General features: G+C 32.7%; 1 protein-coding gene across 3 annotated transcripts in view; it reads right to left on the minus strand.

The window, feature by feature from the left end:
- The window catches only part of LOC128552126 (hemicentin-2-like), a 193648-nt gene that overhangs the window by 13768 nt on the left and 165780 nt on the right, over positions 1–14100 (minus strand). For all 3 annotated transcript variants that reach the window (XM_053533157.1, XM_053533153.1, XM_053533149.1), the window contains one exon: positions 10333–10360. In XM_053533157.1, coding sequence (XP_053389132.1) covers positions 10333–10360 — 28 coding nt within the window. The remainder of the gene's footprint in view (positions 1–10332; positions 10361–14100) is intronic.

The raw sequence follows: 14100 nt of genomic DNA on the forward strand, positions 1-14100 counted from the left end.
TTATAAACCAATTACAGAAGGACTAGAACAACAACAAAAAATGACGGAGTTATTGGAAGAACCACCACCCCCGGAACTACAACAACCATTATTACCACCATTACAGCACAGAGAAAAAGAATTTGATATATTTAAAGAACATGGGGATGAAGAAACAATTGAAGAATCAGAAGAAGAATTTGGGGGCAAGACCGAAACAAACAATAGTTGATTTAAATAAAGGTACTGACCTAACCATTTTACCTCGTCAATATTCACCACCTAAAAAAGTGTTTCAAAATATCATTGACACTGATCCATCTTCTGAAGAACTTGTCGGGCTATCAAACCCGGAAACTATTATAAAACGTGTGACAACAGACATAAAATCCCTAAATGGTAAAGCAGCGGGTTTAGGACGCAATCACAATCCTACAAAAGCTACGAAAAAAGAAATAGAAGGTTTAAGAAATCAATTAGATAATTTAATAAAAATACAAAAAACGAATTATATATATCAATACACTTAAACCTACATATATGGGAAAAGGAATATAACATCATAAGCCCTATATAAAGTTTCACCAAATGGACAATATGGTAATTTAATTATTAACTTAAATAAACTTTATGGTCAAAACAAATTGATTGCTAAGGATCAAAGAACTGGAAAAGAAGTAATTAACGTTAAGGTAGATAATGGTTTAATTGATCTGATTAATAAAAGATATAACAATAATAAAAAACATTCAATATTTTCTAGGAAAATATTTAAGGAATTAACAGAAAAATCAGGATAACCTATTAATAAAAGATCTATGGAATTTAAAAAAGTAATTAGGGGTGATTCCATCAATGCCTCCGGCAGTTAAGGTTATGACGTTTGTCCATGCAATCCAGAAGAACTGGTTAATAACTTAGAACTTATTTGTGGTTCAATTAATTCCGGAAATAATAATGAAGAACTAAAAAATGAAGGTATTAGCATAATTGATGAACTATTAAAAATAAATAATAGTTACCAAAAGAACATGAAATATTATATAAAAATATTTTTCTTGAATATATAAATGGAACAAAAAATAGTGTTAAGTTCTGAAGCAGTTAAAAACAACACTAAAATTACTCCAAGCGATTTTACAGTTAGATTCAGCCGTTCCTTAATTTTAGATTAAAATAAAACTTATGTTGTTGGTTTGGGTAGTATTAACACTATGACTTACTCTTGGCATGATATTAGTGATGAATATGATAATAAAAGAATTCGTTATAATAATGGTAAGGATTGGAAAGACATTATATTTCAAAATGGTTCTTACAGTTATACAGATATTAATAATTATATCAAGGAAACATTAATAAGCAATTGTGATTTTGTATTTGATAAATCAAACATTGCAGGGACACAGTCCCCGGGGACCTACGGTCTGCCACATATAACTTTGGAATTTGATTTAAGTAGTTTTAAGATATTAATTTCAATTCATGATAATTTTATATTGGATTTAAGAATGTCAAATTTTCATACATTGCTAGGATTTGAGAAAAAAAGCTTTGAAAAATACTGAATGGAGAACTACAACACCAAATATACTAACTCTGTAGATACAATTTATTTTCATTGTGATCTTATTGATAATTCACTTGTTGGTGGTAATTTTAGTGATATTATCTATGCTTTAAGTACTGCAGATTTAACAAGAGCTTATCCGTTTACAAAAGAGCCAAACAGAGTCGGATATTCTGAAATTTATAAAAATGTTATAGATTCAATAAGAATATATATTACAGATGCATTTGGTAGAATAATTAATTTTAACGGAGTTGAAACAAATATAAATTATGAAATTATAAAATTTAGTTTTATATAATGTACAAAAAAGTTTATGACAAAAATAAAGGCATATTTATTTATGTTAATCCTTGGTCAGGAGAAGAAATTATACAAGGTAGACCTGCGGTCTCCGGAGATTCCATCTCTGGTACAGGTATCTCTGATACTTTAACAAAATTAATTCAATCTTCTGTTGCATCCTCAATTAGCACTGCTAGAAAAAAAAGCTCTGGAAACTGCAGGAAAAAACTGCACTTAAAAGTGGAACAAAAAAGATTGGAACGGAAGTCGGGAATTTAGCTGCTGATAAAATTACAGAAAAAAATAAAATTTTCAAAAAACCCGCTCGTAAAGACATTAAAAAACCTGCTGTTGGTAATTCAATTGCTAAGGAATTGCAAAAAAAAAAAAAAAAAAAAAAAAAAAAAAAAAAAAAAAACAAATTCAAATAAAAATAATAATGAAGAGGATATTAATATAAGAATAAATAAATTATAGTCGGGTTCAGCGTAAACATATTAACAGATTAATTTATAAAAAAATAAAATAATATATAATATACATGTTTAGAATAAAACAGTATTGTGAAAGATATTAACTAACTCCTATTCAATTAGATACACCTTTAATAACCCTCTTAGAAAATAATGTTAAACAACAAAAAAGTGGGTATCACTTTACAATTAATGATAGAAGTTCATATTTTGATTGGTTTAATGGTTATTTTGAAGTAAGTTTTAAAGTTAATAAACTTATTAATGGTAATAATTATGGTAATGATGATCAAATTCCTTTAATTTATAATGCAGCTTCAATAATTGATCAACTAATAGATAAACAAAATGGAAAAATTGTGTATGATTGTAATAATTTATATAAGGTTATTAACTTAAAAAATTTAGTTGAACTATCTAAGGATTATGCAGAATCAACTGGAACAAATGAATTTATTTATTTAGATGTTAACGCTAATGCTGAAAGTAGAAAAGATAATAACGACTATAATTTATGTTTTGCTGCTAGAAAGCTATAAATCAGGGTGGTAATAATGTAAATGCTAAAATTTCGTTACATAATTATTCATTTTTTCAGGTTTAGAACAAAACATATTACCTCCGAGCCAAATCCAAATAACATTACAATTAACTAATGAGGACGAATTAATCTACAGAGCTAATGCTTCTAATCCAGGTAGGGTAATTGTAACTAAATTAATTTTGTGGGTTCCACGTTTAATTTTTAATGATTATGGAATTAATTTAATTTCTGAAGCAAGGTGGAAATACTTGCGTGAAATGATGGCACAATATGCAGACACCCAGCAGGCTAATATGTCTTTTAGAATAACAGCTTGTGTAACAAAACCCGAACATGTGTTTGTTTATTTACAACGGTCTGATAAAAGTAATGAACAAGAACATAACCCACATTTATTGGAAACATTTTAAGTTAATGCAGCAAATAATAATTGCCCATTGGAATCTTGCCGTCTTGATGTTGTTAATGGTGTTTTTTTATCCCGAAACGGAATATACAAGTATATCAAGAATTTACGATGATGTTCTTAATTATTCTTGTAAACAAATCAATAAAACTAATGGAAGTCTCTTAAATAGATCAAATTTTCAAAGTTTGTTCAGATTTGTTCATTTTAACTTAGAATTTAAAAAGGAAGGAATTGCAGAAGATCCTAAGCATATTGCATTAACAGTTAAATTAAATATTCCACCAGCAGCTAATATCCGTGTTTATGCAATTGTATTGTATGAACAAACAGTTGAAATAAATACTGTTGGAAATGAACTTGTTATTGTTTAAATAAAATAAATTCTAAATATATAATGACATCAAATTATATTGAATATAAAGTAGATTTAACAGATGGACAGAAAAATAAATTAGTACAAGCTTACAATAATAAAATTTCACATTTTTTTAGGTTAAAATATAAACAATTACGTGGAAACTTTCCTTTACTTTTAACAAAAACACAAATTAATCAAATTAACAACTCTATTAGGAATAAGAAGGGATTAGAAATTACAATTTCAAAAAAACAAATGTCCAGTCAAGGTCAAAACGGAGGTTTCTTAGGAGCTTTGGCTGGTCTGTTTGGCCGGACAGTACTTCCGGTAACTGCAAAATAGCTCCAAAAATATTAGAACCGTTAGGCGTTGGTGCTTTGTTTGGGCTTGCCAGTACTGGTGTTAGTAAGTTACTTGGAAATGGTATGATTTCCGTAGCTAATGATAAGAGAAATATGATATCACCATATCTTACACCTAATCAAAGAAAACAATTAAGGGTAACTGGTGTAATAAAACTAACTCAAAAACAAAAACAAAATGGCAGTTTTATTAGTACAATTCTTGCTAGTCTCGGAATACCTTTGATTACATAATTTGTTAAGCGGTAAGGGGCAAGGTCAGGACATACAGATAGATTCACAAAGAAGACCTTACAGACGAATTCCTATTGTAAAAAAAATAATTTATAAACAAACCAATCTCTAACTTTGAAATTGAACAATGGACAAAACAATTAAAAATTAAAAACTTTAGGGGTGTATTTAGTAGAAGCGATCTCCCGAAAACAAAATGGAGAAAAACTGAATGTGGAATAATCAATTTAGATGATTCTGTTAGACCTGGAACATATTTGGTGTGTTATGTCGGGAAAATATATTTTGACCCATTCGGACTTCCTCCATCAAAAGGAATAGTTAAATATATACCTGGAGTAAAGTATAACAACCTACAATCAAGACAAAACAAGTGTATTGTGCGGTTATTATTGTTTTTTTTTTCATGAAAATGTTATAAGATGGTATAAACATTTATGATTTATTGTATAAAATACTAAAAGTTAACAATCAAAGAGCAAATGAACAAATAATTATTTCATATTTCACATCTAAATACAACAAGTAATCTAAAAATAAGCGTTTACACTGTAAACGGTACTAAAAATAAACGTGCAAAGTTCACTAATGCTAAAAATAAGCGTTTACACTGTAAACGTTACTAACAATAAACGCGAACATTGTACACGGAATTTAAAATCTAAAAATAAGCGTTTACACTGTAAACGTTACTAAAAATAAACGTGAACGAAAGTGATGTGTTTAAAACATTTAAAATCTAAAAATAAGCGTTTACACTGTAAACGTTACAAAAATAAACATGTACATTTGACTTGTTGGGTTAAACATCGCACCGACAGTCAACAACCTTAACCACTCGGCCGCGGAGGCCTCAAACATGTACATAGTACACAATCTAAAAATAAGCGTTTACACTGTAAACGTTACTAAAAATAAACATATACATAATATACGGAATTTAAAATCTAAAAATAAACGTAAACGCAGTACATGAAATTCCAAAAATAAACGTAAATGTAGTACATGGAATCCTGACACAGATTCCTACTGTTAAAAGGTGATTTTGTTACCACTTCAACTCTGTACATATTTCTTCGAATAGTTTCCTGTTTTTGATTAAAATTCCAATATTTAAAGCACACTTCAATAAATTTTTATGTTTCTCAATTAATTCATAAACTAAAACCAGGTTTCGACAGTAGGAATCTGTGTAAGGTACGCCTTTGTTACGAAGATAAAGTCCTATGGCACAATCCTTTGGCCAAGTTGATTTTATTTTTTTAATAATAAATCCAATCTGATGTGTACAAAAAACTATATGTCGTTTGTTCCTGGATATTTGTTGATCTAAATTTTGAATAGTTTCCACACATTTATCAATATTTGAAGTATCCACATCAAAATTTTCTGGAACTTCTCCTTGTCCAAATGATTTCATAATTTCTTCTTTTATTTATTTCGTCAAATCACTTCTTGTATGTGGCTTAGGCTTAGGTTTAATTGCATCTGCTAGTTTGGAGTAATATTTTGTATGAAATGTTTCAGTCCATTTTACCCATCTTTGATCTTGTTGGTAATTATCCCCGAGACGGGAGGTCAACTCTATCAAATCTCCTAATAGTTCTGTTGTTGTAATGTTATCCCTGATATAAAAAAAAACAAATGCATTAGCACAAGCAGGTAAAAGTCAAATTTGTCTCTAAAAAGCACAAAATAATATTTCTGAAGTTAGTGAAAAAAAACAAAATTAATAAAACTTACATTTCGTATGTTTAAATTCTCCTTTTTCCGTTGTACAAAGAAGTCGTAGCTTGCTTATTAATGCAAACAATGTTCCGACGCTGTTAATCAACTAAAGTGACGAGATTGTTGTTACATGTAATCTAGTCTATTGTTACAGTGCTGTGTATTGTTGTTACATAATCCAGTCTATTGTTACACTGCTGTGTATTCAGAAACGTGAACATTGTACACGGAAGTTATCAACTCAATTCTATACATATTTCCTCAATCCGTTTCCTTTCTTAATTAAAGTTCCAATATTTATCCGTTGTTGTAATGTTATCCATTTTATTTCTACTTTTTTATGTCAAAAAAGTTAGTCATAATAATGTCATTTCTTTGTATAAAACACTTGCCAACTCACACGTCGCGAATGTTCTAGAATCCAATAACCATCTGACAGCGAAATACTCTAATGGAAAACCAATATTGTGTACACGCTAAGGCTAAAACTATTCTGTAAATTGTTTTTCAGTCCAGGTGAAAAGATTTTGTTAAGGTTTCTAAGATATTTTGAAAGTTAAATATATTTTTTCAGTACTTTATTAAACCAGAGGTTTTCATTGGGTTCAAAACCTGTGTTTTTTTAATTAGTCAGCAGTGGTCATTTTTAACCAAAGGCTGAAGGTCAAATGGGATCAGAGTGGCCCAGACACGCTATATATATTACTACTCATGGTTACGTACAACCGACTTCTAAAAGGGGAGTAAACAGGGGGAGAAGCGAGTACGAACGTTGTTGGGGCAGTGCATTTGGCGTTGGTAACTGATACAGCAAAACATTCTATGGATTAGATTGCATCTTTTATGCTACAAGTAGAGATTTTTTTTGAAAGAAACAAGATGAAGACACCAGATTTCAATTTGCGCAGAAATACAGATACGTCCCTGGGAAAGCATTTCAAAAATAAAAATCGGATATTAACAGCACGTGAACTGCCTTGTTTGCACACGATTTTTCTCCTGTTAATACATGGGCGGATCCAGTGAAAAAAAGTAGTTTTTATGCAGGAAAGTAGTTTTGTGTCTGATAACGGATTTCATTTTATTTACTGAAGAACGTTTTGGTCTACAGTCGATAAACTTAATACTATTAGGGTAATTTCATTTAGTCAGTAGTTGTTTTAAGGGGTCCGTAGGTCAAAGGTCATGGTCAAAGTTACCTTAACATATAATACGGTTTCTGCTCAATAACTAAATAACTCGTTGACCTAAAGTCGTAGATAACCCTTATTGTTTTGGGGTCAAAGATACTATAACTTCCGGTCTAAAAAAGATTTTCAGTCAATGACTATAAAACGCTTTAACATACAGCCAATAAACCGAATTGGGTGATTGATTGTGGTCAGTAAATGAGCCTTATCGTTTTGGGGGTCAGTAGGTCAGAAGTCAATGTCACAGTAAACTCGAGACTGTATAAGAATGTTGCTCGTTTAGACCTACAGTCGTTTAACTTCAAACGGCGACTGCCTTATGTCAGCAAACGACTCTGACTGCTTTTGTGGTCAGTAGGTCAAAAATCAAGGTCATTGAGGGGATAGTTCTAGGACTGGTCAGCCCCTTGTCAGTAAAATGTGGCTGGGTCATATCACGTGACTTAAGCGTGATATTGTGATATTAAAGTGAAGCAGCACTACAAGCAAACAAACATCGTCGTTTGCCCGAACACACACTTCCCACTACTTTGTGAGTCAGTAGGTCAATGGTAAAGGTCATTGAAAACGGTTTCCACTCCATAACTAAAGAATGCTTTAGTCTACAGTGGTTAAACCTATATAGGTGATTGCAGGTTGTCAGTAGATGACGCATTTTGTTTCGGGATTTAATCGAACGAAGGTCAATTTTACAGCAACCTCGAAACTGTAAATGGTTTCCGCTCGATTAATTACGCTTTCGCGTACAATCGTCAAACTTCATAGTATCATTTCCTGTGGTCAGGTGATACCCTCTTTTGGCTTAGGCGCCTATAGATCAAAGATCAACGTCACAATGACTTCGAGACTGACACCGGTTTCCGCTCAAATTTAAAGCATGTTTAGGCGTACAGTCGTCATACTTCATAAGACGATTGCCTGCGGTCAGTAGGTGACCCCTATTGTCAAAATGTCAAAGATAAAGATCAGTGTAAACTCGCGACTAAAAACGGTTGCCGCTCAATAACTAAAACAAAACTGGCATACATTCGTCAAACTTCATAGAATGATTGTCTGTGGTCAGTAGATAATCCTTGTTGACTATGTGATAGGTGAAAAGCAAAGGACATAATGGCTTCTAAACTGAAAGCAGTTTCTTCTAAATAATTGAAGAATGCTCTTGTTGTTAATCTTTAAAGGATAGCTGCCTGTAGTCGGTAGATTACTCCTTTTATTTGTTGTGGTCATTTGGTCAAAAGTCAAGGTCACAGCACACACAATTATATCCCACTTGATTCCCACAGGGCATCATCCAGGCATATGTCTATTACAAACAGTTCTTCTTACTTTTGTTATTTGAAGAAACTATCCATCCGGCTTGTTCTACCCTTGTGTCTGCCCGTGCGCAACGTTTATGAATACAAACTTTCGCTTTTAAAACTTTTACTTTTTTTATAATACAACAAAACATTTACATTTTTACGTTGAAGTATCTGATTAAACTTTGATTAGCTCTCTGTACAACTATATATAAAAGTTTTGTGTGTGTGTTTTTTTAATACATGTATTGTATTTGTGATTCAGTGTGTTAAGATATACTCGCAAAGTAATTGTGGTTTGAATCTATACATTAAAACAATACACAATGTCATTTTGTCTTTAGTATTGGTTTAAAGTATTGATTCAAGAGGAATCATACGTTGCAAAGTTACGTGTACCATATACACTCCCATAAAGACTTCAAGCAAATGCGTTTTATAGATTAGCCGGTTTCTATCTTTCTGTAAAGGCTTTCTTTACAAAATTGCGAATTGTCTTTGACAGGCAGTATATTGCAAACATGCAGATGAATTTAGCTGTTTGTCATACTTCAATAGGATAACGTCTTGATTTTCACTTTCTTAAGTAATTCCTGCTAGGTGACCAAAACCCGAGTCATAGAATGGACGGATAGATCAGTGGTTTGCACTCTGGCCTTCCAATCCTAAGGTCGGGGGTTCGATCCCCTGCAGCTACTCGGGAATTTTCAGAAACGCTTTTCAGTGTTTCCCACCCAACTAAAGGTGTACTGGTCAGGAACCCAGGCAATCCTTGCGTGTATCAGTGCTATTCACTGGGCACGTTCAAGAACCAGGCGGTCTGTTCTTAACGAGCTAGGCTAAGTTAGCCGGACAAGCCTGTATCTGATTTCTGATCTCTCTGTCGTGGGGGCTTTGTCTCACTCTGTCCCTTTGGTCAGATCGCTCTGTGTCTGTACTAGTAGAGGATGAATTATGCGTCCAGTGTGGCTGCATTTGAACTACGTAAAGCGCCTTTGAACTTGAAATTGATCATGAAAAGGGCGCTATATAAATCTGGTATAATAATAATAATAATAATAGAAACTGATACATGCTCGTCATAAATCCGTGAAAATTTAACATTTTCATATGCGCACTTAAGACAAAAATCTTCTAGGAATGCATTTAAGGTTTCCAAAATGTTATTAAATAAAAGACTGCAAATTTATTTCGAGGGAATTCGTTTACAATACGTTGAAAGTACTTTCATTTAGTCTTTGGTAATTTCATATCACAAAAAAGTACCTTTCGGCAAAAATAATTAGTATTTTGCAGTATTTGAATTGATAAAAATGTGTTTACTTCAGAAAAAAAGAAAATCAAATACAGTTAACCAAAATAAGTCATCATCAGACACAATATCAGGAATTTCATCCCAACGGAAAGCTACATTAGGAACCTTATCCAAACCGTTACAAAAGGTACACAACTGAGACATTTATCGTCATTAACCCGGTTCGTTTCTTAAAATCTGACCATTCCTCGTGTTAGCAGTGATACCAGTGTCCAGTGATACTGATAGCTTTTTGGAGAAAGTGTAAGTTTCGTTTATTCGTTAAAACGATAAGGTTCCACAACCTCGTGGTCAAATTGCTTTTATATAATTGTCTTATATAGAACGGCGTCATTAAACTCTGTACGGACATTATTTCAGCTGTTCTGTAAAGCGAATTGCTAACACACATTTTGTATGATGTTTTAATTCAAGTGTACATTTCATGTTTAATTTTAAACATACAATTCACTCCATGTTAAACATGTTCCTTCGGAACTTTAACAGCCGAGTTAATAGTGTTTGGTATCAGAAAAGAACTTATACAAGAATTGTATTGCAACTTGTCTGTAGGTCATATTACTAGATTTTGTTTAAGACTGACTTACCCTTCCTTCGAACTTGAACTGCATCCACCTAGAAACAGTGAATATAAAATTTGAAAGCAAGAAGAGTATAATGATATCTACTTATACACTTTTGCATACTTTACAATAATCGAGATAATAATGAAATACGATAATTGTTATTTAAATATAAAACTATTTTAACATTATACTTGAATCACAATAAGTTAGTAGGCTTAGTCGTACTTTGTTGTTGTTGTAGCTCCAAAGATTTGTTTCAAATGTATGTACTTGTATCTATTTATCCTTTTCATACCACGGAAATATCAGTAAACTCCGTTTACATCCTAACTGCCTTCGCTGTATGTGTGGATATTTCCGTGACTTTTCCGGCCACTCTGTGACCTGCTGCGATGTATATGAAAAACAGCATTTTCCCCACTTCTATTCTACAACTGCTTGCAGAGTTCGTCGATGATATTTCTTTTCGAAGGGAGCTGTATTTGTATTGATCAGTGGATGGAATGTACCGTTTATAGTGAAAGAAATACCTAGCTCTTGTATAGGAAATGGACATTTTTATTCATTCGGAAGCTTGGTTACTGATGATGTTATTGTGAATTTTATCAAAGTTTGTCAATTGCTGTTTGACTTGAATGATTCCCAATCTAGTTCGTCTAACACGCAGGTGAAGCTGTCCATGTTTGGTAATAATTCATAATGGATTTTGGAGCTATCCATTGAACCACTGCAATTCTGTTTATGTAGTTATTTTAAATGTTTCTCGAAAATGAGGAATAAAATATTTGAGACTGATTCTTTCTTTGGGGACATAAAAATTGGTTTGATGATTTTGTAATAGCATAGTCTAGGTTCCGGCCCTCAGTTTGTTTTAATAAATGTTTGATGCGATATCTGTGACAGTCATAAATCATTCTGCAACGCTTAGTCAAGGAAGCAAAAAATGTATTAAAAAATAATTAGTCCAGTCTTTTAAATCCATTCTTTACCTATTTCCGTTATTTTATAGTCTTTATAATGCGCTTTCGGGAATACACATATACCATACTCGGTCGCGGATGTTTTCAGGTGTTAAGAAATGGATTGCTACATGTCTGTTTATGTAAACGGATCGAGGGGCTATCATGATGGAACTATCAAGGCACAAATTTTCACATTGTACAGTTAACAGCTCACTTTAGTTCGTTCGTTGAGAATAAGATTCTAAATTGTGCCTCTTTATGAGACACTATATGAGACACCACTCCATCCGTGAATCCTGCATTTAAGGATGGGGGCTTTTAACGAGTTTCAGTTTCTCAAGATCATTGGCACATGCTCTTCTATTGCAGAAACACTCAGTCCCAAAGTTTTCACCATGACAACACATACATTTTTGTAAACTTATCAGAAGTAACAATGACAGTCCAACGTCCATTACAGTTCTTATACAGCTCTCAAGAACATACACTTCGTTGGTTGATTTGTGCAGTTTTTATCTAAAAAACCTTGCAGTTTGGTTTCCAAATCTTAAGGCCTATTACGGAAAACAGATCCGAGAGACACTCCCAGCAGTCTTTATATATTTAGATTTATTTTTTAAGATCAGACAATCGTTAAACCGTTGTAGTTTATTGTATTCCAACAGCTCTTTTAACGGCTCCGTTACCAAATTTTCTTATCTAATTAAGTAATAATTTTAGCGAGACCAACTTTTAAATTTTCGAAACAAAATAGTTTGTTTTAAATTACTACAATGAAGGAATGAAATATGTCATTATGACCCAAGATTAATGATATTAAAAGTGCCTGATTTAACTTTGCCTTGACGCAGAAATATTGATGGGTATCTGTCTGGTCTCATACCAGTGAAAGTGAAGTTGTATTGGAAAAAACATCAGATGTTATTCATTAACAATTAAGCCAAATAAACATTCCAATAGATACAATTTTTGAACGGTGCAAGTGGCATTACATCACACCACAACTGTTTCGTGTCAATATATTTTCTGGTGGCAACAAAATGATTGCACTGCTTCTGTGTCTAAGTGCTGAATATATCGGCTTTTGAAATGGTTTCATGTTATTTAAAACATTTATAAAACAGGAGGTATTCAATTATTTTTTATAGAATATCATTTACACAAAACAGTAATCAACTTAACATCAGGTAAAAATAGTATGATGTGATATTACTAGAATTGAGATGAGCCCGTTGCGGAATAACAGGACATTTTTGACGACTCGTCAAATAAACGTTTATTGTAAATATATTGATATTATCAGCTACATAGACTGAGTTTACATAATCTTCTGCAAACTAGAATGCTAAAGAACAAAGGGCAACAATGTCAATCCCATTATTTGCTGACACACCGACTGAATGACCCAAACATTTCAGCCAAGTTTCATTTTAATATCTTGACCCAAACAAAATTTATTTAAGTGAAACGATCATCCACACAAAAGAGATCAAAGTCAATCCAAACAAAATCTTCATAAGGTAGAGATATATCGAAATACAACTGTACACCTAAATTTTGATGTATCAATCCTGTTGTTCCATAAAAATATGGTACTGGTTTTTCTGTATGGCAAAAAATAAAAAGGAGTCACAAGATAAATTGTTTATAGGAACAACAAAACATATTACATAGTCCACAAAAAATCCTTACTAGGTACAGATATTTCAAATTACATCTAAATATTAGAGGTACCATCCATGTTGTACCTCAGAAAGTGGTCTCAGTTTTTCCCTAAGGTAAATAGTACAAAAAGATACAAAATAGGCTATGTATAGTAAAAACAAGGGGTGTAATGCTACCTAAAATGTTTTCAAATGCCTCAAAGTTATGTCCTAAGATCTTATATGACTTTTACCCCTAAGTGTAACCTTGACCTTTAAAATACGTGCCTGTAATTTGTGCGTCTCACTGAGGCAAACAGTCGTGAAAAAATAGAAATAGAATTATTCAATGCATGGAACGGACAAACTTTAGAATGAATTTGACTTTAAGTCTGACCTTGACCTTTGAGGTAGAGTTCTGGAAGTTGCGGATGACACTCTGTCTCATTGAGGCAAAAATTTATGCCAAACAAAACAGATTGCTTTACGCATGGCAAAGTTACAGCCCGGACAACTCTAAAATGACCTTGACCTTTGCGATATTGCCCCAAATCTTGCGCGCGACACTCCGTTTCATAGAAGTGAACATACGTGCCAAAAAGAAAAAGATTGCTCCATGTTTATCAAAGGTATGGCCCGGACAAAGTCTAAAATGAAATTTGATCCATAATTGTGGCATTGACCTTTGAGAATTGAATCTGAGGCTTGCGCAGGACACTCCATCTCATGGAGGGAAACATTGAATTTGCGCATGGTTTTATCCGGATAGAAATACCCGGACGGACGCACTAACGCATTAACGCAGCAACGCACTAACGCACAAACATCGAACAGCCATTTGGACGACTATATCTCCGCTTCCGCTAGCGGACTCTACAATTAAACCACCAGGGGTTTTCGTTCAGTTTTCATATTTAACAAATCGTTTTTAGTGGTAAGTGTTACATATTGATTGCAATTGCTGCTGAATACAGAACGTTAATGATATCTTTAAATGTATTGAAACGATTATCTCGTCAACTGTAAGAACTGGTAAGTAACGTATGAAATGCAAGAGTGTCACTCTTAAAGAAATTTATTACAAACTTTGCAAGTGAAAAAAGCCTAAAACTCGTAGTAATTGCTAATACATAGAATGGGAATATGTTTTTGATAAAATGATTAAAAAGACAGTCTAAACTCTG

The sequence above is a fragment of the Mercenaria mercenaria genome, chromosome 2 (assembly GCF_021730395.1).
Source record: "Mercenaria mercenaria strain notata chromosome 2, MADL_Memer_1, whole genome shotgun sequence".
Classification (NCBI taxonomy): Eukaryota; Metazoa; Mollusca; class Bivalvia; order Venerida; family Veneridae; genus Mercenaria; species Mercenaria mercenaria.